This window comes from Ursus americanus, chromosome 12 (assembly GCF_024610735.1).
Source record: "Ursus americanus isolate L20-20 chromosome 12, mUrsAme1.1.p, whole genome shotgun sequence".
Taxonomy (NCBI): Eukaryota; Metazoa; Chordata; class Mammalia; order Carnivora; family Ursidae; genus Ursus; species Ursus americanus.
In genome coordinates, this window is record NC_142138.1 from 4,210,930 (window position 1) to 4,235,551 (window position 24,622).

A 24,622-nucleotide genomic window follows, 5' to 3' on the forward strand; every position below is an offset into this window, starting at 1 on the left:
CTGTAGCCAGCATTACCAGAGGTCTTGCTTTCTCCCTCCCCCCCCCCACCATACAGTGAAAATATTACCATCTTGATTCAGTTCCATTTCCTGAGTCTACTTGCACATCCCCCTGCCCACAATATAGTTTTCTGATTCTGAGGAAGCTCTCAACCCTCATTTTCTCCTAAAAATGGAAAGCGGAGCCTAAATTCCTCTCAAAGTCAAAAGCTAGTACCCCTCCCCCCGCCAAATGAAGAATCAACAACGTCTCAGTTCAAGTTTAATAGAAACAACAAAAGATTGAAAGCGATGCACCACTACTGTACATATCAGTTGGCCTGCCCCGTAACACAGCTCAGGCAGTTCTCTACAGAGGAAGAAAAGCTGGCCTCTCCAACCTCTGCAGGAAAGGCCTGTCCTGTCCCACACCACATCTGCACAGTGTCTAAAGTCTTGTTTTAAGCACGACAATAGTACAAAAGAGATTTTGTTTTCATGGCCACCCACTGAAGCCCAGCCCTAAAATGGCCTGGCGCTCACTTCTGCTTAGAGAAATATTCTTTGCTCTTCTGGACATCAGGCTTGATGGTATCACTGCCGGGCTTCCAGCCAGCTGGGCACACTGCAAGAGAAAATTATTATTAATAACCTGCTCAGTGGTAAGCTCCACCTTCCTCCCATGAACAAATGGAGAGAATACGACAAAGGGCTCAAAACCAAATCCAATACCTTAAGAGGCTGAACACTCTGGAACTAGGAAGCCTATGCTACAGCCTGAGATCATGCAAGCCTCTTAGTGCAACGCTAACTATAAACATGTAATTTAATCCTCACCACAGCCCTAATACTATTACACCTAAATTTATTCATGTAGCAACTAAAATTCAAAGCGTAAGTAACAGCTTCAATTGTATGCTTTGTTCTAGAAATAATCTGCCTCAAGTAGACATGGCAAAACAATTAAAATTTGTTAACAGCAGATACTGGGTGAATGGGCATTTGTATTTCCTCAGTAATTTTATGTATGCTTCACATAGATATTTTAAAAAACCTTAAATGCAAATGCTCTTCAACAAATGGTGCTAGGACCAGCTGGATTTCCACATGCAGAAGAATGAAGGTGGACCCCTACTTCACACCACATAAGAAAAATTAACTTGGGGGTGCCTGGGTGGCTCAGGCGGTTGAGCAACCAACTCTTAAGTTTCAGCTCAGGTCATGATCTCATGGGTCCTGGGGCCCCCACACTCAGCAGCAGTCTGCTTGAGATTCTCTCTCTCCATCTCCCTCTCCCCTGCCCTCCCCCGCTCTAAATAAATCAATCTTAAAAAATAAACTTCATGACCTTGAACTTGGAAATGTATTCTTAGTATAATGAAAGCACATGCAACAATAAAGAGATCAATTGGACTTGGTCAAAATTAAGAACTTTTGTACAAAGGACATTTTCAAGAGTTAATGCAGAGAATGGGAGAAAATATTTATACACCATGTATCTAAGAAGGGATTAACATCCAAAATGTGTAAAGAATTCCAATTCAACAAAAAGACAACCCAAGGGCAGCTGGGTGGCTCAGTCAGTTAAGCATTTCCCTTTGGCTCAGGTCATGATCCCAGCGTCCCAGGATTGAGCCCAGCATAGGGCTCCCTGCTTCTCTCTCTGCCCCTCACCCCGCTCTTGTGCTCCCACTCTCTCTCAAATAATTATATAATATCTTTATTTAAAAAAAAAAAAAAAAGACAAAAGACAAAAAGCAACCCAGTTCAAAATAGGCAAAAGACCTGAGCAGACATTTCTCAAAGAAGGTAAAACAAATGGTCAATAAGCATATGAAAATACGCTCAGTATCACTCGTCATTACAGACATGCACATCAAAAGCACAATGACACCTCTTCACACCCACCAGGATATACAGTATTAAAAAATAAAAAAGCGTGTTGGTAAGGTTGTAGAGAACCCTATTTCTGGTGGGAACGTGAAATGGTGCAGTTGCTGTAGAAAACAGTTTGGTAAGTTCCTGAAGAAGCTGAACAGAATTACATGACCCAGCAATTACACTTCTAATGTAAATACCCAAAATAATTGGAAACAAAGATCCAGACACCTGCTTACCATTATTCTAGCAGCATTATTCGCAATAGCCAAGAGGTGAAAACAACCCTGTGTTCATCAACAGATGGATGAATACACAAAATGATACATACGTCAAATGGAATATTATTCAGCCTTTAAAAAAGAATGAAGTTTTGATACCCACAGCAGCATGAACCTTGAGAACCCTGAATCCATTATGCGAAGTTGAAGAAACCAAACACAAATGGACAAATATTGTATGATTTCACTTACATGAAGTAGCTAGAATAGGCAAACTCACAGACACAGAAAATAGAAGTTACCAAGGGCTGGAAGTAATGGGAATGGGAAGTTACTGCTTAAGGTTATAGCTGTCTGGGATGATGAAAACATCCAGAGAATATTGGTGATGGATGCACTACAACACTGTGTATGTAATTAATGCTACACTTAAATGGCAAATTATGCCATATGTATTACATTAAAAAATTAAGTAAAAAAAAAAAAAAAAAACTTTAATGACTTGTTCCCATACCAAGAAATAAGCTAAGTAAACAAAGCTAGGACTGTGTAAAACCACAACACTGAGCTGCTTCTTCCCTCTGGTAGCCCTTGAGGGATCTGAAGAAAGCAACCAGTTTGCCCCCGTAGTTTAACTCTGCCAAACTGGACAGCCTGAAATGAAAGGGGTAGGACTGCCGGAGAAGGCCCTACTTGCTTCACTAAATAACTGCCTTCTACCCTTGGTAAACAAAGGTCTGAATTTAAATCTTTCATACATTTATTATGCAGAAAAAGCATAGCTTCCAACCTTTTCCTATAATCCTGAGCTAGCAATGCTCCTTGGGCTAACCGGAGGAGAGTAAGGGAAGAGAACCAATCTCTGATTTTTCACTTCCACTTGCTATTGCATCTTCTAGGAGACATGTAGTCACCAAAGTCCAGTAATGAAGCAACAAGTCTTACTCGAGTGAGAGAGGGAATCCCCTTTCAGTCCAAGGATATCATAGCCTCAGATGTCACTTTGTAACCAGCTGTCTAGGAACAAAGCATGGATGGGACAAGTGCCAAACTGCAGACCCAGCTGCCATTACTTTCCTGAAATCTCTACTTCACTAGTTACAGTTATTAGCTTTAGTGGCACCAAAGAGTTAAGACACAGGTCACTAGGGGCGCCTGGGTGGCACAGCGGTTAAGCGTCTGCCTTCGGCTCAGGGCGTGATCCCGGCGTTCTGGGACCGAGCCCCACATCAGGCTCCTCTGCTATGAGCCTGCTTCTTCCTCCCCCACTCCCCCTGCTTGTGTTCCCTCTCTCGCTGGCTGTCTCTGTCTCTGTCGAATAAATAAACAAAATCTTAAAAAAAAAAAAAAAAGACACAGGTCACTAAGCATAAAAAAGCTAGAGAACGAAGAGCAGCAAGTTAAGCAAAGACCAGTTAAGAGCCAGCCAAAAGTTTGGCAGTAGGTGCTAACAGGGGGGAAAAAAAAATAAAGAAAAGAAAAAACTATCTTAGAAGAAAACATAGAAGCTTTAGAAGAACAGCACAATTATAAATCATGATACAAGAACAGGAGGGATAATGAAGCAGAGAAACCTTACCAACTACTTTCACTGGCACTAAAGACTCATGGCACTCAAGAATCTATCAGTTAAGGGACACCTGGGTGGCTCAGTCAGTTAAGCATCTGACTTCGGCTCAAGTCATGATCCCCAGGTCCTGGGGTCAAGCCCTGCATCGGGCTCCCTGCTCAGTGGTTGAGTCTGCTTATCCCTCTCCCTCTGTCCCTTCCCCTCCACCCGTGCTCTCTCATCAAAAAAAAAATTTTTAATTAAATTAATATACCAGTTATCAGTAACCAGACAGAAAGAGCCACACTTGGATGTTTCACTCATACCCGGCAGTGTTGGGTTTTTTCAGAATCAATATGGAGTCCAGAAGAACTGGTTGAGTCCCACAGAAACCAGCTTTCAAATACAACTGAAATAACGATGACTCTCCAAGGAGAAAATAAGATCAGTCATGGTAACTTCAGTATGAGAACTTCCAACACAGAAAGCCCTAAACAATGTTTTCAGCATTACCTAAAAAAAAGATGGTTATGAATCTGGATCCCCATTTCAAAAGTTACTATGGGTAAGTGCTGTGTTAAGTACTGGTTTATGGGTCCTCAAAAATAGAAATGTAGGCTCTTAGTTATAGAAAACAAACTGAGGGTTACTGGAGGGGAGGAGGGGAGGGGGATGGGTTAAATGGTTGATGGGTATTAAGGAGATCACTTGTGAGGAGCAGATGTATGTTAAGTGATGAAATCACTAAATTCTACACCTGAAACTAATGATTACTGTATGCTAATTGGTATCTAAATAAAAACTTGGAAAGAAAATAGGAAGTACATGGGGCGCCTGGGTGGCACAGCGGTTAAGCGCCTGCCTTCGGCTCAGGGCGTGATCCCGGCGTTCCGGGATCGAGCCCCACATCAGGCTCCTCCGCTAGGAGCCTGCTTCTTCCTCTCCCACTCCCCCTGCTTGTGTTCCCTCTCTCGCTGGCTGTCTCTATCTCTGTCAAATAAATAAATAAAATCCTTAAAAAAAAAAAAAAAAAAGAAAATAGGAAGTACAAATATACAAATGAAACGGAACCATTATATGTTGTACACCTGAAACTGATGCTATGTTAATTTACCTCAAAAACTACAATACAGATTATCTGTCAAATAAATAATACATGCAAAGTACCTCACACAGAATGCTTGGTATTCACAGGCTCTAGCTGTATCTATCATATGAACCATACAGGCTGCACACAGAAAGCTGTGCCTGTTCTAGTGGGATGGGAAGAAGAAGAGACCAAGAATCTGAAGAAGCAAGCTTCAGAATTATGAAAGCTTGGGTTCAAAAACCTAGGCTACATGGAAGGTGCTATGGAAGTCCAATAAAAGGCTTTGCGCCACTGCCCAGCTCCTCCGGTCTTTGTGCTGAATCTCAATGATCCCCCACCAGGGGGCAGTCTCAGGAGCCATGTGCTCCTTCAAGGCACTAAGGTAAAGCCCACACAAGCTTCTACAAATGGTGCCTTTGGATATTAGTTGCTCACTGATCCCTATCAGCCTTCCACTCTAGCCAAGCCACCACTTTTGGGTCCCCCGAGCAGACACCAATAATTCAGACACTCACAACTTCCATGTTCTGTATCAAGATCAGAGCTGACCTGGGCCTTAGAAAACTATCTGAACTATTTATCACCTAGAAAATGAAAATGAGATGTAGTAAGGCAAATTCATCCAAGTACACCTGTGCACTTCATCTGACATAAGCAGCACTTGATCACAACTATCCTGTCCTCAATTACATTAAGTTTGGGGAAGTCATGGGGTTCAAGATCTCCATCCCCCACATACCCAGCACTTGCAGCTCAGGACCCAAGTCCTTAAAAACTAAACTAAGTCTTCGTTAGGGTAAGGTTGTCTCATTCCAGCAACAACTATACACCAGCGAGGGGGGTGGGAAATAAAAAAGCTACAGCCTTACTAAATCAAAAGCTGGGATCAAGTAGTTTAGTACCTTATCACAACACACTGTAATGAAAATACAAGGAGGAAAGAACTAGTGCTCAAGAAATAGGAAAAGAAAGGCCTACACTCTAGCAAATGCTAGATAAAAACCTCAAGTTGAACCTGCTTGGTCATGTGTAGATTTTAGGAGGATGAACTTATAAAACATGATCTTTGATCCTGCAACATGTAATGAAGAACCTTGATATTTAATCTCAAAACACTCTATCCCTAACCCGTCCTCCTTAAAAAAAAATTTTACACAAACATTTACATAATTTGGTTATTTGCTGATTGTAATTCTTATAAACGTGACAACCACACTGTACCATACAATGTATTTTAAGATAAAAACAGGGGTGCCTGGGTGGCTCAGTTGGTTAAGCTTCTGCCTTCAGCTCAGATCATGATCTCAGGGACTCCCTGCTCAGAGGGGAGTCTGCTTCTCCTCTCCCTTTGCCCCTCCGCCCCCACATGCTCTTTCTCTCTAAGAAATAAATCTCAAGGGGCGCCTGGGTGGCTCAGTCATTAAGCATCTGCCTTTGGCTCAGGGCATGATCCCGGGGTCCTGGGATCGAGCCCTGCATCGAGCTCTCTTGCTCTGCTGGGAGGCTGCTTCTTCCTCTCCCACTCCCGCTTGCTTGTGTTCCCTCTCTCACTGGCTGACTTTCTCTGTCAAATAAAATCTTAAAAAAAATAAAATAAAAATCTTAAAAAAAAAAAAAAACAAGATAGAAATGTATTAGAGTTGTATCTGTCTAGTCTGGGCAAGTTATCTTACTCCTAACTTTTATTTTCCAAAATTCAAAACTGGTCATGTATTATCTTAAAACAACAACAACAACAAAACTAGGGCCATTGTCTGATGTCATGGTCCCGGGGTCCTGGGGATCAAGCCGAGTCAGGCTCCCCACTCAGCAGGGAGCCTGCTTCTCCCTCACCTCCCCACTCGTGCTGTCTCTCTCAAATAAATAAATCTTAAAAAAAAAAAAAAAAAAGAGTGAAACAAATATGGATCACAGGAATTAAAAGCACTTCCCCCAATAAACACTTGTCAAGAATGGCATGCTGTACCTCTATTTGTTTTGCCCTTATACACACCTATGAAATCCTTCTACCCTCCTTTAGTAAGTTAAAAGCTGCAGCAGTGATTCTACATGAGCAGGGCAGAAGCAAGGACTATGCAGCTGGAAGAAAGAGCCTTTATATATTCTCCTCCCCAAGCTTTTCCATTACCTCATCCCACAACCCACTATAATCCAGAGATTTGAATTTCTTGAATAGACATACTTTTATACTTGGTAGACCTTGTTCCTGCCATCTTTCCTATCCTACCACAATTCTGTTGTCAAAGTCACCAGGCAGACTGGCTTACCTTCCCCATGCTTGTCAGTAAACTGGAATGCCTGAACCAGTCGCAGAGTCTCATCCACAGAGCGGCCGACAGGAAGGTCGTTTACAGTGATCTGCCGAAGGATACCTTTATCATCAATGATAAAGAGGCCCCTGGGAAAAAGAGATTGAAGGTTTGAGGCAGATGCAGTACAGGTTCAGAAATTGCTTAACACAGATGCAATGGAAATGAAAATGTGCAGGCCTCCCAGACTTGCACTGGCTTTGTCTTCCTGCATAAAGAATGAAATGAGGGGGCGTCTGAGTGGCGCAGTCGTTAAGCGTCTGCCTTCGGCTCAGGGCGCGATCCCAGCGTTCTGGGATCGAGCCCCACATCAGGCTCCTCCGCTGGGAGCCTGCTTCTTCCTCTCCCACTCGTGTTCCCTCTCTCGCTGGCTGTCTCTCTCTCTCTCTCTCTGTCAAATAAATAAATAAATAAATAAAATCTAAAAAAAAAAAAAAAAAAGAATGAATGAATGAAATGAGGAGTACCTGGCTGGCTCAGTCAGAAGAACATGACTCCTGATGTTGGGAATCATGGGTTAGAGCCCCACATTGGGTGTGGAGGAAGAAAGGGAAGGATGAAAAAGAATGAAATGAGATCATCATCCTGTACGCTTTAAACTTACAGTGATGGGGTGCCTTGGCTGGCACTCAGTGGAGCATGCAACTTTTTTTTTCTTTTTTTAAGATTTTATTTATTTGACAGAGACTGCGAGAGAGAAAGAGAGAGAGGGAGAGAGAGAGAGAGAGAGAGAGAACACAAGCAGGGGGAGTGGCAGAGGGAGAGGCAGGCCTCCCGCTGAGCAGGGAAGCCCAACGCTGGGCTCGATTCCAAGACCCTGAGATCATGACCTGAGCCGAAGGCAGACGCTTAACGACTGAGCCACCCAGGCGCCCCAGCATGCAACTCTTGATCTCAAGGTTGAAGACTTAAAAATTAAATCATTAAAAAAATAAATAAATAGGGGTACCTTGGTGGCTCAGTCGTTAAGTGTCTGCCTTCGGCTCAGATCATGATTCCAGGGTCCTGAGACTGAGTCCTGCACTGGGCTCCCTGCTCCTCCTCCTCCCTCTGCCACACCCCCCCCCCACACACACACCCCTGCCACCACCACTTGTACTCTCTGGCTCTATCCCTGTCAAATAAAATCTTAAAAAACACCCACAACAATGAAAGGAGAAAGGAGTCTACAGACCAGGGCCCTACCTTTCTCCAAAAGTCCCTCAAGTCAATTAGATAATTTTGATGAAATGTCAGCCGCCTGGCAGGCATATACCTGAACGAGATGCCTTCATCAGCCTTTAAGACTCCATAGTCCTGAGCAATGGTACGCTTGGGATCTGATACCAAGGGAATGTTCATGGGTCCCAGTCCTCCTTGTTTCTTAGGTGTGTTGATCCTAGAGCAAAAAGCACACACACAATCACATTCAAACTCTTGTGTAGCAGAAGTATTATCTATTCATTCCCCTTCTCAGCATTCTTAATCTCATTTCCCCAAACTTTTTCCAGCAGTAAAGTGAGTGCCTAAAGATAGTTTGGGTCACCAGGATACACTCAGCTGCAAACCAAGCTGCTTCTCCTCTGCTGCCAGGTTAATGAGAGCAACAAGACGAAGTCAGAGCCTTTACACTCCTTCCATCAGGAGCCAGAAGGCAATACTTGAGCAAGACTACTGTCAAAGCCCCCCAGTCTCAGTTGCTACTTAGTTCAAAGCTCATAGGCAAAATCAACCAAGAGTTTTACCATGCCAGGTGACAGAAATGAGAATCCACAGAAGCACCAATCACTTGACAGTTGAGTTTCTTAAATTCTTCTGCCCTGTCACTGAAAGCAATGATCTCCGTGGGGCACACAAAGGTGAAGTCAAGAGGGTAAAAGAAGAACACAATGTATTTTCCTGGGGAGGAAAAAGAGCCAGAAGTTTGCCTTTGAAACATTCTTCCTAGCTTTACAAAGAATAAAAACCAAGGGGCACCTGATGGAATGCATGGCTTTGTGGGGAGGGAGTGGAGAGCAGAGGGAGAATCTTAAGCAGGCTCCAAACCCAGCACAGAGCTCAACACGGAGCTCCATCTCACAACCCTGAGATCACAACCTGATCCAAAATCAAGAGTCTTATGTTTAACCGATGTGCCCCTGATAACTCTTGACCTTGGAGTTTTCAGTCTGAGCCCCACACTGGGTGTAGAGATTACTTAAAATCTTGAAGCACGCTAGTGGCTCAGCCTGTTGAGCATCCAACTCTCGGACTTCGGGTCAGGTCATGATCTCAAGGTGGATTCCACCCTCAGAAGGGAGTCTGCTTGAGATTCTTTCCTCCTCCCCCACACACAGGCAAGCATGCTCTTGGTCCAAAATAAATAAATCTTTAAAAAAAATAAATAAAATGTTAAAAGTAAATAAATAAAAACCTAAGGAGGGGGGGCGGCCCACCTGGGTAGCTTGGTAGGTTAAGCCTCTGCCTTTGGCTCAGGTCATGATCCCAGAGTACTGGGGATCAGGCCCCGTTTCAGGCTCCCTGCTCAGCAGGGAGTCTATTCTTCCCTCTCCTCCCCGTTCTTGATTTCTCCAGCTCTCTCTCAAATACATAAAATCTTAAAAAAAAAAAAAAAAAAATTCTCATCACAAGAAAAAAAAAAAAAAAACCTGAAGACCTTTTCCTATGAATAAAAGAAGTCTTTTTAAGTTGATGGTAGACAACAACTGCTAAATGCCAAGACTCAACAGAGGTCTCCTAGCAGCTAGTTTTAGAACATCTTGTGGTAGGAGAGCCTGCATGAAAAAAACTTCCTTTCAGTTCTGTGCTTTTATTTTCCTGCCTCCCCATTAGCTGCCAATTATAAGATAAACACTTTTCAGTCTGATGTTGATCTCTAGATAGTTAATATTAGCACAAACACCAAGTTCTCCAAAGAAGAAAAGCAAAACCAAGGATGCAATTACCTCTTAGATAAATGCCAACACATACAATTAATGCACAGGAAAAAGCTCAACTGCTGGATTCTGTGCTGCAAGTCAATAAGGAGATCAAAAAGAGGAAACCAGAGCCTTTGGCACTTCTTCCACAATGAACCACAATAACGGGACAGGTAAGGTTTAACTGATCATCTGAATTACCACAAACCTGTTCCTAACAAGCCTAATTAGACAAGAGAAGAAAAATTTCTTGAGGCAAAATTTCCAAGAGTCCTGGTAAGGTAACAGGATCTCTAGTTTGAATTTTACTGAAGTCAGTCAGATTACCTATAGAAGATGATCTTCAACTGGCCAAGCAGCCTCTCACCACACCTAACAGGCTGAGTTACTGAAAGAGTTCCAAATATTCACTCGTTTACAGGTAGCAGCAATGTCTGAGAATCAAAATAAGCTGCTCCTTTTGACATTTACTCTGAAAACCAAACTCACTAGAAACTCACTTACTTACCTGAACAACCTCTCCAGGGCTTTACCTAACAAGCACTTTGAAGCCTCAGCAGGTCAAGCCCTGGAGGACAGAGAGCAGCTCTTTCTAAACCTCGTGCCTTTACCCCTGGGCCAGGGTCACCTCCCTATGGTGCTACTTACCTTGTTTGCCAAAGGAGCTTCCCTCCATAGGGCCCCTCTTAACTGCTTCTCATTCCAAACAAGTGTGATGTGTTAGGAAACCTTAGTCACATGTTCTACCCAAAAGGTGAGTCCAAGAACTAATTACTAAGCCACTAAAAAAGGCACACGTAACACCTGAGTTTCAGGTTTGCACTTCAAGAAATCTGTGTTATCAACTATCCCAAAAAACCCTGCTGTTCCAGGGCTGCAAGGTAAAAAAAAAAAAGGAAGAGCCTCACCAGAGCTGGCCAAGTGTCTGCATGAAACTATCACAGGAAAGAGAATTGTTCTCACTTCAACATCAACTCCTCTCCTGGGGCAAAACAGTCAAGGGAATGTACCTAAGCCTCTGCCTAATAATACAGCAGCTCTAACATATGTATTTCATAAACTTGGACAGTTTAAGCTCCAAAAACTGAGCTTTCAACGACATGAGAATATCTCCCAAAATAACAATATAATTGAGGAGTACTGAGAAGATAATTGAGCTAACATACCCAGACATAATGAAGCATGGGCTTTTTCCATAAGCTGTCTGAACCTAGGGTATCTTATCAGTGATCATGGTTGGTAATCACTACTTCACTTCAACATGAAGGCAAGAGCCTCCTACCCTGAAGACTATGACCTAGGATATATAAATCATTTTACAATCAAACCTAAGAGATACAGAAATCTAATGAGCCAACCTAGATCGTAAAATAATTCCATTTTAATGAATCTAATGTAATTACTCTTACCTTTGTAGTCAGATAGGCTGAGGTCTTTGAACTGGCCATCTGGCATAACAGCCGTGGCTTTGAAGTTGGGGGCAGGATGCCCAATTTTGGCATTTCCTGAAGACATCTTGCTGGAGAAGATAAAAGAGGAAGTGAATTAGAAACAAGCCCTATTTTTCTAGGTAACCAACACCCTTCTTCTACTTAGAGACTCAGCTGCAGAATGATAAAAGAATTGTCCAGTGACCTTAATATACACATTAATTTTTATACTAGTATGACGCATAAACTGAACTTTCCAACTTGTGCAACAAAACCAGACATTACAGGGATGCATGGGTGGCTCAGTCTGTTAAGCGTCCTTGACTCTTGATTTGGGCTGTTCATGATCTCAGGGCTGAGCATGGAGCCTACTTGAGATTGTCTCCCCCTCTCCTCTGTTCCTGCCCCCCCTTCCCCTGCATTCTCAGGGTCACTCTCCCTAAAACAAACCAAAAAAAGGTCTCTGCATGTCAACTTTTGTTTTCATTTAAAAGCAGCAATTTTTAAAAAATTGAAGTAACCTATTACTTTTTCTTTATCATTTGTGCAATAGCATTTTCTTCTGTAGTTTTGTTATTCAAAAAGAAGCACTGAGGAAGGTTCAGCCTCAAACCCGAGCCCAAAAGAACACTGCCACAAACAATGTCTGATTTCCAGAAGCGGTCATGTTGCCCTTTCCATGGACTGCACCTTCATCTGCCTTCCTAATTTGGGAAGCACACTTGGCCTTTCTCCAGTACATGTGCCCAAGACTGCAAACCACCTTAAAGCCAATCCAACTTTTCACGACTCAAGACCAGGATTCTGAGATCTGCTCAATTCCAAAACCTTAGGGGTTGTGTGTAAGCCCTATAAGTCCTTCCAAAGATGGGTTTCTGACCTTTCGGCCAGGATTCTGGAGCAATAATTAAGTGGAACAAGAAGTCTATTTATTGTTGGGGAGCCTGGCTGGCTCAGTTGGTGGAGCATGTGACTCTTGATCTCAGGGTTGTGGGTTGCAGCCGCAAGTTGGGTTTAGAAATTACTTAACCTTACAAAAAACGTCCTTACTTTAGGGGTGCCTGAGTGGCTCAGTTAAGCGTCTGCCTTAGCGCAAGTCCTGATCTCAGGGTCTGGGTCAAGCCCCACGTAGGGCTCCCTGCTGGGCAGTGTGTCTGCTTCTTCCTCTCTCTCTGACCCTCCTCCCCACTTGGTTCTCTCAAAAAAAATTTTTTTAAATAAAAAATTTAAAAAAAAAAATCCTTACTGTAAAATCAGAACGACTTATTGCTAAAAAGTAATGCTACACTGGATTCACCCAGGTCAACACAAAGATAGGGAGTTAAGATCTCAATCAGTAAGCCATCCGTTTGAAAGGCCCAAGAAGCTAATCTTCCCACGTCCCAAAGTTTTTTGGTCAATACTACAACCAAAAAAAATCGTTGTGAGCATCCATTACTGCAAACTTTCCACTGCCTAACACCTTTAATAACAAACAAAACTAGTAAAGCGAGCTGCAATTCGGCAACCAAATATACAGGGTGTGACCCTTAACATCAACGACCTTCTCGTCCAAACCTGCTTTTCCGAGGTGGTCCCCACGTCCACTAAAGTCCGACTCAGAGAGGTAAAAGGCCCTTGGACCTCAAGCCGGTGTGCACCTCTGAGGATCTGCCCAAGAACTTCCATGGCGAAAGCCACATCCCCTAACCCCACCTTCAGGTTCCCTCCTGCCGCTCCCATTACCAACCCCACCGTAACACTTCGAAAAGCACCACCAAAAAAAAAAAAAAAGCGCAGTCTTCACAGATGAATTCGGGATCACCACAATCCCGATTCCGCAACGCAAAAAATAAAGCCAGAGAAGCGACATCAAAATCCGACACTCCCCATCTAATCACAGCGTAGGACCGGGAACAGCGTCTACCCTACCACACGACGGGCGGGTAGTCTCAGGTCAGTTTCCAGGTCCATTCTAGAAGCTTCCCGAACCCGCCCCTCCCGGAAGATTAGTTGGGGAGAGCCCACCACTACTACCAGGAGTCCGCCCCGCCTCCACTCCAAGCCAATAAGCGCACTCTGCCCGGGTTGCCGAGGGAAGAGGAAACTCGAGCCGACGTTAGCCTAAGGGTTTAAACCGGTCTCCGCATCCGTAAGGGAGGCCTACGGGAGAGTGCGCGTACCGCCTAACCACTCTCGAGCGCCAGATCTCGCCCAGCCACCTCCCCCATCACAGCACCCAAGCTGTACAGGGTGAGACCCCAGGAGAATGAGGAAAAGGCGACGACGGGGATTTGGGGAACCGTCTCACCAGCTCTGAGAACAAAAACGCCGAACACAAGCCAGGAAGAAGACGCGTGAAGCACGCGCGGGGCGCTGCCTTTATAGCCTGTAGGGCTCTCGCGAGAGTCAGAACGGGCCGGGGGTGCAGGAGGAGAGAGGAGGGGGATCTGGTCCGAGCCCCGCCCCGATCCAACGCGCCCCGCCAGAATGACTCAGCACTTTCCCTCGCTGTGGGCGGGCTCGGGCACGGAAGGCACGGATACCCCTCCCCGCTGCCGACGGTTGAGGTCGGAGAAGGCAGAGCTACTGTCTCCGAAGCCGAACGCCTCGGTTAATCTGGGAATCTCCGCCAGCGTCCCATGTGTGTCTTGCCCTCAAGGGCCAGACCGGGGTAATGGTCCTGTTGCGCCACGGAGGATCACGTCTAACCCACACCAGTACTGAAAACTATCCAGATATTTCTCAAATACACCACCCCGATCCCCGCAGCCTCTCTGCCCTAGTGCTGCCTCAGTACTTAGACAACCTCCTTCATTATTCTGATTTACAGGATTGCCACTTTCCTTCTCCCACCCACTCCTTCCAAAGCTGCGGGAGGGAATCATTCTGAAATCTGATCGTTTCACTCCTCTGGTTTGTGGTTTTAAAAACTGGGGCTCTGTAGTCAGTTTCCTGAGTTAAAACTCATTGTCATTTTATGTGTGGCCTTCAGGCAAGAGCCTTACTTTTCTCACCTATAAAATGGGAATACTACTAATTCTTTGGGATCATCTTTATTGCTTACTTAGCACAATTGCTAGTTCTTAATATACGTTGGAAATGTTAGCTTTTACTGTTAGAATTCTTCGTTGCTCCTAGATTGATTGTAACACTCAGAACAATGCGTCGCTGTTTCAAGACTTCAGGCTTTTGTTCAAATATGAAGACTCTGTTCCCTCCTAGTTGGCCTAGAGAAAATGTCTTTGAAGACAGCTGAAGCATGACTTCCTCTGAAACTGTTCCTGACCTTGGCTCATCCCCAGAATTCCTCTGAAGCTGTTCTGGCTTTTGCTCATCCCCAGAATTCATCATTCCCTCGTTTGTGCCCAAAAATATCCTGTACGGCCAAAAGCTATACAAAATAGCTCTTAAGCTTTTTTACGTGTTTATATGCCTATCTCTTCTTGCTAGAGTGACTTTCTGGAAAAGTAAGGTTTGGGTTACACCCATCTCTGTGTCCCCAAGACACAACAGAGCATCTGATATAAAATAGGAGCATGTAATAAATATATTATGTCCCCTCTCTGACCCCATCACCCCCCCACCACCACCATCCTGTTAACTCCCTGGTACATTATAGCAGGCTAAGAAATGGGAACGTGCTGTGTCATGCTAGCTGAGCGCCTCAAAATTTTTTGGCATTTATTGTATCTAGCAACATAAGTGATTTTTGTTTGTTTCTTTGTTTCCTTCTCTGCCTGAGGTGAACAGTTATTTGGCCATTATTGATTTCCTTCTAGAGGCATCAGGGGAAATGTGGAAGTTCAGAGCTTAATAGTGGATGGTTATTGCTATGGGCAGGTTAAACCAACACACAGTCCTACTTCAACCAGAAAAAAATTACCATTTATTGTAACTTCCTCGTGCCAGGCCCTGGGTTGGGGCACTTGGGCTTATTTGTCTCATTCAAGAACCAAAAGAGTTCTCCTAGCCCAAGGAAATCTTAACAGCGTATCCTCTCTCCATGGAAATAAAAAACTGAAATATCAGGACAGAGTTCTGAAAAGAGAAGAAATCTGTTCAACACTTGTTGTCTAAGTCAGTGATTATGGAATCTTTTTCCTGAGAGAACAGCAAAGACTTGGAAATGGGGGCAAGGGGTCTTTCTTCTTTATCCTTCTACAGGAACTGGTATCTACCTGTATCTCTAGGTTTACACATACATCGTTTTGTCCTTCCTTGTTTAGCAGTAGTCTGGGAAGGATTTTACGTGTTTTGTTTATCTTTATAGTACCAGAACCTAGCACAGTAACTGGCCTAGGAAGAATGCCTAATTAATTTTGGAACGTACTTAATATTTTTGAGAGATGAAGTTAACTTATTTGAACTATGTTGGTTTTTTGGGTTGGTTTTTTTTTAAGTTTTTATTTTATTTATTTATTTAAGAGAGAGAGAGAACAAGTGTGGAGAGGGACAGAGGGAGAAGGAGAAGCAGGCTCTCCACTGAGCAGGAAGCCTGACGTGGGGTTCGATCCCTAGACCCCAGGATCATGACCTGAGCTGAAGCTTAGCCAACTGAGCCACCCAGGCACACCCCCCCTTTTTTTTTTAATGATTTTTTATTATATTATGTTAGTCACCATACAGTACATCCCCGGGTTCCGATGTAAAGTTCGATGATTCATTAGTTACGTATAACACCCAGTGCACCATGCATTACGTGCCCTCCTTACTACCCATCACCGGTCTATCCCATTCCCCCACCCCCCTCCACCAGGCACCCCTTTTTGAACTATGTTTTGGGAAGATGAGTCTAGCAGTTGTGTGATAAGTAAAATAATGACTGGGAGGCAAGAAGCAGAGACTGATTGGGAGGCCAATGCAATGGTCCAGACAAGAGAAGTCTCAGAACTGTAATGTGACATTGGCAGCAGAATGGGAAGAAGGAAAGGAAGAATATTTCTACAGACCTTAGTACTGGATTTAGGGTGAGAAAAAAGAGGAAGTTCAATCTGATTCCTTGGTTTCTTATGTTGGTGACAAAGGAGTAATGTCACTTACCAGAGACAGGAAACACTGGAGGAAAAGTAGGTTTGAGCTTAAAAATAATGATAAACATTTACTGAATACTGTTTTACAGCTAAAGTACCTGATACCCAAAGAATTTAATTGTCCAAGGTCACAGCTAATAGGTGTTGGGCCATATGCCATCCTAAGCAGCAGAACATGCAAATGTGACATTTGTATAGACTATACAATGTAAATGGTGCCCACTGGAGTTGTGCCTTACTGTGGCCTGGCCAGGCTGTGTGACACGATTCCACCCTATTACTTACTGATTCCTTTCTTAATGGAGAAGGTAAGCAGTTTGGTTTGAGGTAAAGAACACCGAAATGACATCCAGGTAGCAGTGTGCAGAGATCACCACTGGAGACATAGATTTGAGAATCAGCAGTACGAGGTTTAGTACACCATCTCTTCAGGTATTTTGAAGGATCACTAAAGAGTTAAGGAGAAGAAAAGTGAGAGAGATGAGTTCAAGCACAGAAAACAGCAAAAGAAGTAGGAGATAATATAATGTGTTTGGGGAAGTACAAAAAGTTCACTAGTAGTAGAATGTAAATGCCAAAGGCTAGAGACAACACAGATTGGTTATGATGTATTCCATAAGCCAGGCCAAGGAGTTCAAATTTTATCTCAACAGGTAAATTTAAAATGTAAGTATAGAAAGAAATTCAGAATTTTAAATAGGAGAATGTCCACATTGGGTTGTATTATTGATCATTCTGGCAGCTGCAGAGAGAATAGATTTAGGAGATCAAGATGTGGGATATGGAGACAAATAAGGAAGCTATTGCCATGACCGGGGAAAAGAGGTGGAGAGCCTGAGTGAAGGCAGTAGTTCTGACCATGAAGAGATGGGATTAGACGGCAGTTTTCAAAATCTGGGCATCAAATATAGGAACTGAAAGAGAGGAGTCAAGGATGAATCCCAGGGGAATTAGGCAAAGTGTGGTACAACTCACAGATATGCAGTGAAACAGGGTTTAGAGGAGATGGTAAAGACCCTACTTTGGGGCATATTGAATTTAGGATTCCAAGAGGAGGAGCGCCTGGGTAGCACAGTCGTTAGGCGTCTGCCTTCGGCTCAGGGCGTGATCCCCGCGTTCCGGGATTGAGTCCCCACATCGGGCTCCTCCGCTGGGAGCCTGCTTCTTCCTCTCCCACTCCCCTGCTGTGTTCCCTCTCTCACTGGCTGTCTCTCTGTCACATAAATAAATTAAAAAAAAAAAAAAAGGATTCCAAGAGGAGATGGTCATTAGGAAGCTGAAAATGTGGAAACTTGTGCCTATCTTGTTCATCAATACTTAACAGCATGGGGGTGCCTGGTGGCTCAGTCGGTTAAGCATTGTCTGCCTTTGGCTCAGGTCATGATCCCAGGGTCCTAGAATCAAGCCGGGCATCAAACTCCCTGCTCAGTGGGGAGTCCACTTCTCCCTCTGCCTCTGCTGCTCTCCCTGCTTGTGCTCTCTCCCTCTCGCTCTCTCAAATAAATACATAAAATCTTAAAAAAAAAAAAAAACAGCTTAGTAGCATGGTCCTTATCACATGATAGGTACAATAGGTATTTGTTAAATAAATTAATGAATTATATTTGTTGACATCACAGACAATATCAGGGATACTTGAATCCGTGAAAGTAAATGAAATCCTGTGGAGAAAGGTAAGCCAAAACCAGGACCTCAGAGAATTTCTATGAGAGCAGGAGGAAGGACAAAAGCAATTAAAGGCAATTCAAAAAGAACAGCATTTTGTGGCTGAAGGGTCACTCGTGAAAATGGACTGTTTCTACCAAGAATAATTTCCTTTGGTCCCCACCATCAGCATGGAAATTTCCTGCACCTGGGAAAGGGTAACATCAACAAAAGGAATGTTTTAGGAAGTCAAATAGTAGACACACAAGCTGCCACCTATGAAATTTACTTAGTAAGTTTTCTCTAAAATCCTTTAAAGGAAAAAGATATGTATTTGTTACTAAATTGCTGGTTGCTGAAGGTGTTAGGTGGGGCTCTGTAAGAAGAATTGTTTGGTGTCAGGGCAGCTACTGAAAAAATGCTTGCATGAATCATACTTTGCTCTATTTCTTAGAAGTGAGGCCCTTAAATTTATTCTCTGCCAATTCAAGTAAGCATGGCTCTTTGTTGGGTGAAGTACGGGTTCCAAGCTCAGTTTTTCAGAAGATCTGGCTCCCTCCACCTATTAAAATAGTATTCTCAAACATTAGTAACATGAAGTTCCTTGTGAAAGGAAAACTACTCCAGTGAGGAACTCCAGTGTTGGGTTGATTTATCAAATTTAATCATTTAACTTTCATTAATTTTATTTCATTTTTTTCATTCAGACTATTTAATACTTAATATTTCAATATTGCCCCAGGATGCAATATTGAAAATAATTTAAAATACTGTTTCATGAAAATGTTTTCCTTGTTAATTACTACTATGCTTGCTGCTGAACTATTGCAGATTGAAACATACAAGATGGGAAAAAAAAAAAAAAGAAATATACAAGATGAGATTGTTGCAAGCCATACCCTCCCAGAATATGGCCTTAATGCTATTGTACATTTCTTCCTGCGTTCTGCATGCCTATAACTGCCTACACCTTGTTACGGTGACTCAATTCTCCCACCACCTTTCTCTGTTTAAACTAGCATGAAACCTTTGTTCATAAGGTGTTGTTTGACGTCATCTGGTCTTCACTTAACAAACTATTAGTTATATCGCTGAAATGAGTTGCTATGGTAAGCACAGTTAACTGATTCATGAACAGCCATTGCCGCTTCTTCCTACCTAACTAGATACTGCAGGTAAGGTAATTCAGTAGGAGTATAAAGCAAATGTCCCACAACAGTGATTATTTTAGCATTTGGAGTTGCTAACCTAATGACAGCCTATTATAAATTTATAAAGCATTAAAGTTAAACCTATAAATCATTAACGGAAAACCTATACACCATTAAAGCTAAATGCTTTCTTGTAATTGTAATAATAAGTACAATCATGGTAATCAAAATCACAGGGCAGCACTCTGTTATGAGGACATCCGGATGATTCAGAACATGTTTATTTTTATTTTTAAAATTATCACTAAGGGGTGCCTAGGTGGCACAGTGGGTTAAGTGTCAGTCTCGGTGTTCGGCTCAGGTCTCAAGATCTCAAGGTTGTGAGATCCAGCCCCCTGTAGAGCTCCACGCTTGCTCAGCACAGAATCTGCTTGGGATTCTCTCTCCCTCTGCCCCTCCTCCTTGTGCTGTCTCTCAAATAAATAAATAAATCCTAGGGGCAACTGGGTGGCTTGGTCGGTTAGGCATCTGCCTTTGGCTCGGGTCATGATCTCAGGTTCCTGGGACGGAGCCCCACGCCGGGCTCTCTGCTCAGCAGGGAGTCTTCTTCTCCTTCTCCCTCTCCCTCTTCCCCTGTGCACTCTTTCTCTCTCTCTCTCAAATAAATAAATAAAATATTTTAATAAATAAATAAATACTAAAAAAACCCCACTTAAATTATCACTAAATGAAAAACATTACATTTAACAGTTCTTAGAGAACACTTGAATCCTTAAATTTATAAGAATTCAATTTATAAAATTATATTTGGGACACACAAAGGCCTACAGATACCACTTTGAGAAAAACTACTATCCAAGATGATGTCGCTTAGAATTGAACACAGCTGCAAGTAACAGTTTAAACTCAAAGAACAAGCTTAACCAAATAGGGGATTAATTTTTCCCATTTTTGAAAAGATTTTATTTATTTACTTGAGAGAGAGAGTACAAGTGGGGGTATGGGCAGAGGGACAAGTGGACTCCTTGCTGAGCGTGGAGCCCAACTCGGGGCTTGATCCCAGGACCCTGGGATCATGACCCGAGCTGGTCAGACACTTTTTTTTTTTTTAAGATTTTATTTATTTATTTGACAGAGAGAGAGACAGCCAGCGAGAGAGGGAACACAAGCAGGGGGAGTAGGAGAGGAAGAGGCAGGCTCCCAGCAGAGGAGCCTGATGTGGGGCTTGATCCCAGGACCCCAGGATCACGCCCTGAGCCAAAGGCAGATGCTTAACGACTGCGCCACCCAGGCGCCCCTGAAGTCAGACAGTTAACCTACTGAGCCACTCAGGCGCCCCAACACAGACTTCTTTTAACTTTCTGTACCCAAACTCCTAGCATACAGCTTTTATTCCTATGATTACTTTATAATCACAAAATGAACGCTTTACTTCCAACTGTATACCTACCTGTATTCCAGGGAGAAGGACAAGACAGCCAGAAGGAGACGGGGCCTATAATGAGGAAGCAAAGCACTCCCAGAAACTCTCACTGTACCTGTTTCCCAGAACTATGTCACATGGCTGTTCCTAGCTATAAAGGAGGCTGGAAATGTGTCTATTAGTTAGGCATGTTACCACTCCTAATAAAACTGAGATTCTGTTAGGAAGAAAGGAAGGGAGAAGGATATTGGATAGGGAACTAGAGTGACTGACCTTGATGGAATTTGAAAAGAAAAATGTAGGATTCTGAATGTGGCCACGTAAGCATGTTGAAACACTAGAAAAAGCCCGTTACTGTTTTTATCTTCTACCCTCGCTAAAGGTGGCAATTTGTTTTACTAAACTTGCCTTCTATTTACAATAAGGGCCTCTGTGTCACACAGCTCTAGGGGGGTGATATTCACTTTATGTTCTCCATGAATAGGACCCTGGAATTCGGTAACACAGCAACCCTATTTGTAGTAATGCTTTCAGTATGGCAGACCTTTCATGAAGTGATATATATTAGAACTTTTGGTTACTTGCATGATTAATATTTACTTATAAACTGTTATCTCCTCAAAAAATATAGAGCCCTAGACTTTCAGAGTTGGAAAAAACCACAGTTAACTAATTTAAAATTAAGTTCCCAGCAGGTGCCATGTACTATTCTAGGCCCTGCCCTCTGTGCCCTGCACTAAACATGGAGCTTAACATCCAACCTTCTACCCATTACCAGAATCTCTTTTTCAGTAGGCCTAATAGTCCCTGGGCCTTGACTTGAACACTTCTATGATAATTGACTTCCAGGTGCTTATATTGGTGCTCTCTGGGCTGTCCGTGACCCCTAGAAGGGGGGCAGCAATTCAGCATAGAACTATGGTATTACTCATTTAGAATACAAGAACTGTCTCCCTGCCTTGGCTTGCTCAGAGTTCCGGTTTTGTTTGTTACACAAACAGATAACTGAGATCTCATGTAACTCTCCTCAGCCTTAGTTTTCTCCTTGTGAAAATGGTGTGACAGAGTTATCTCTTACAGAGTAAGTACTAAACAGTAATCATTCTTATCACCACCATTATCACCACCACCATCATCATCATCATCATCATCATCATCATCTGTGTCAAAATTTGTTGGCTTGGCTCCAACCCATCATTTGAGTCCATCAAAAAAAAAAAAAAAAAAAGGGGCGCCTGGGTGGCACAGCGGTTAAGCGTCTGCCTTCAGCTCAGGGTGTGATCCTGGCGATCTGGGATCGAGCCCCACATCAGGCTCTTCTGCTATGAGCCTGCTTCTTCCTCTCCCACTCCCCCTGCTTGTGTTCCCTCTCTCGCTGGCTGTCTCTATCTCTGTCGAATAAATAAATAAAAAATCTTTAAAAAAAAAAAAACAACTAATGAATTTGGGGCACCTGGGTGGCTCAGTTGTTGAGTGACTCTTGTTTTCAGCTCAGGTCATGATTTCAGGGTTTTGAGATAGATCGGGCTCCATGCTCAGCAGGGAGTCTGCTTGAGATTTTCTCCTTCTCCCTCTCTCTCTGCCTCCCCCCAAAATTTTTCTTTAAAAACTAATGAATTTAGGGGTACCTGGGTGGCTCACTTGTTAAGCGTCTGCCTTCGGCTCAGGTCATGATCCCAGGGTCCTGGGATCCAGCCCAGCATCAGGCTCCCTGTTCAGCGGGAAGCCTGCTTCTCCCTCTCCCACTCCATCTGCTTGTGTTCCCTCTCTCACTGTCTCTCTCTCTCTCTGTCAAATAAATAAAATAAAATAAAATCTTTAAAAAATTAAATAAGTACATGAAAATTCTTAATAAATAAATAAAAACTAATGAATTTAATTAGCTTATTACCTAATCTTTATTTGAACTTGTTTCTGACACTACATTGACATTTACTCATTTTGTTTTTATTTTTACAAATCTGACATCCTGGGGTGCCTGGGTGGCTCAGTCATTTAAGTAATAATAGCTTGTCTGTCCAATGTTCAGATCCTAAAATATTTTACCAAATGAAGAAACTATTTTGCTTCCTAGGATCTTACTGGAAGCCCAGGCTTATATGACACTTGGTGTTTATCAAGTACCTACTATTGGGGGCGCCTGGGTGGCTCAGTCGGTTAAGCATCTGCCTTTGACTCAGGTCATTATCCCAGGAGCCCCACGTCGGGTTCTTTGCTCAGAGGGGAGCCTGCTTCTCCCTCTCCCTCTGCTGCTCCCCCTGCGTGTGCTCTCTCTCTCAAATAAATAAATAAAATCTTTAAAAAAATATCTGACATCCCAATTCCTATAGTTTTAGATTCCAACTTTATTTTTTATTTTTATTTTTTTAGATTTATTTATTTATTTGACAGAGAGAGAGAGAGTACAAACAGGGAGCAGCAGAGGGAGAAGGAGAAGCAGACTAGCAGACTCTCCGCTGAGCAGGGAACCCGATGCAGGGCTCGATCCCAGGCCTGGGACCATGACCTGAGCTGAAGGCAGACGCTCAACCAACTGAGCCACCCAGGCGCCCCAGATTCCAACTTTAAAATCAAGTATGATTTGGTATTTATTCTTCTTCTGTCATTGTCCTGTTTTATACTGAGCTGCTGTATATATTTAAGATATTAAACTCAATTTTAAACTCCAATTTTCACCCTCCCACACCTAACTAGAAAAATAGTCAAAGTGTTGATTTTTCTTCCCTTTCTCCATCTTCCATCTCCCCAGTTTTAGGAGAACTGGATGAATGCACAGGTATAGTCAAGATCAGAGCATTAAAGAGGAAGTGCCCATGGGTCCACCATGGCATTGCAGTAAGCGAGACTAATAACAGACTTGCAGCCTATGTTTATACAATTAAAATGGGCTTCTACCTCTAGCCGTTTGATGCTTCAAGGACTACTGCTCAAATGTTTTTCTTTACCCACCCCAAAACCAAATCCTTATAAACATAAGCATTTAGCCGTTATTTCCCACATCAGTGCTATCAACATTTTGAGTTTGAGAATTCTTTTTTAGGAGGGTCGGGGGCTGTCCAGTGCATAACGGGATGTTTAGCGATATCTTGCCCTCTAGATGCCAGTAGCAAACCGCACCCCCCCCCCCCATTACCAAATGTGCCCTGGGAGACAAAATTTTCCCAGGTTGAGCTAGAGAAAGTCAAATAAATGATTTGAGGAGTCCTAGCCTATCTAACCTTCTGGCCCATTTGTCCTGGCTGGTAGGGTCTTCTCTGCTTGGAAGCAGGAAAAAAAATAATTTACTTCTTTCATGTAGTCATACTTTACTTCTAGATATCTTAGCTAAAGCTTCCAGAAAAGTGCCTTGACTGTCAGAAGCATTGCAATTAGGAGCCTGATGATATTGAGACTAGAAAGTCTCACACCCATTCTAATGACTCTTTGGCTTGTTCTTCTGAGGGCCACTCTGCCACTGACAGATGAGAAAGAAACGGAGACAAAGGACAAAAGGCTCTGAGAAAGCATACAGGCGGAAAAGGAGAGCTTTAAGGCCTTTGGGCAAGCAGGCGCCACTAATTCATTCCTAGCCTCAACCACACCTCTAACCACAAGTTGGGATCCTGCCTTTCATGGCACCCTTAGTCATGTATGTTCCCTCAGCCCTCTGTAAGCCATAATTCTGCAACTAGAAGCATCTGCACATTCTCTCCTTCTAACTTCCCCCAGAGGAACTTCAGGCTGAAAGTAGACCCTAATCTGAGAACTCCTAAGACCAGAGTGAGATAGGAGGCAGGGCCATCCCATATGGTTGAACAGTTTGGGCGCCTCATCAAAGAGGCTACCAGAAGTCTGATACCCTGCCCAGAACCAGCTCTTCATGTATGGTTCGCCAAGCCAGGGCTTGAACTCACAACCCTGAGATCAAGACCTGAATTGAGATCAAGAATCCGTCCACTTAACTGACTGAGCCACCCAGGTGCCCCCAAAGTTGGCCTTTTCTAATTCTGAGGTAATACAGAATAAAAAGCCTGTACATGCTATAAACCAGAAGGCTTAT

General features: G+C 43.2%; 2 protein-coding genes across 2 annotated transcripts in view; both read right to left on the bottom strand.

Moving 5' to 3' along the window:
- Window positions 1-249: 249 nt before the first annotated feature.
- On the bottom strand, window positions 250-13,797 carry PRDX1 (peroxiredoxin 1). The gene is made up of 6 exons (XM_045799686.2): window positions 13,644-13,797; window positions 11,333-11,442; window positions 8,751-8,904; window positions 8,282-8,404; window positions 6,985-7,115; window positions 250-604 (listed from the first exon to the last, which is right to left on the bottom strand). The coding sequence occupies exons 2-6, from the start codon at window positions 11,436-11,438 to the stop codon at window positions 519-521; spliced, it is 600 nt and encodes a 199-aa protein (XP_045655642.1). The 5' UTR covers window positions 11,439-11,442; window positions 13,644-13,797; the 3' UTR covers window positions 250-518.
- Window positions 13,798-16,122: 2,325 nt separating this feature from the next.
- Window positions 16,123-24,622, bottom strand: part of LOC148109129 (uncharacterized) — a 28,039-nt gene continuing 19,539 nt past the window's right edge. The window contains exon 4 of the mRNA XM_087865849.1: window positions 16,123-17,578. The gene's annotated coding sequence lies outside the window, so the exon portion shown is untranslated. The remainder of the gene's footprint in view (window positions 17,579-24,622) is intronic.

What these genes read in the sequence shown, in the direction of transcription:
- PRDX1 (XM_045799686.2), bottom strand. Translation starts at nt 11,438, where the DNA reads ATGTCTTCAGGAAATGCCAAAATTGGGCATCCTGCCCCCAACTTCAAA. An exon ending in CAGCCTATCTGACTACAAAG is followed by an intron (nt 8,905 to 11,332) that starts GTAAGAGTAATT and finishes TTTCCTCCCCAG; the next exon opens with GAAAATACATTGTGTTCTTC. An exon ending in TACTGACAAGCATGGGGAAG is followed by an intron (nt 605 to 6,984) that starts GTAAGCCAGTCT and finishes TTTCTCTTGCAG; the next exon opens with TGTGCCCAGCTGGCTGGAAG.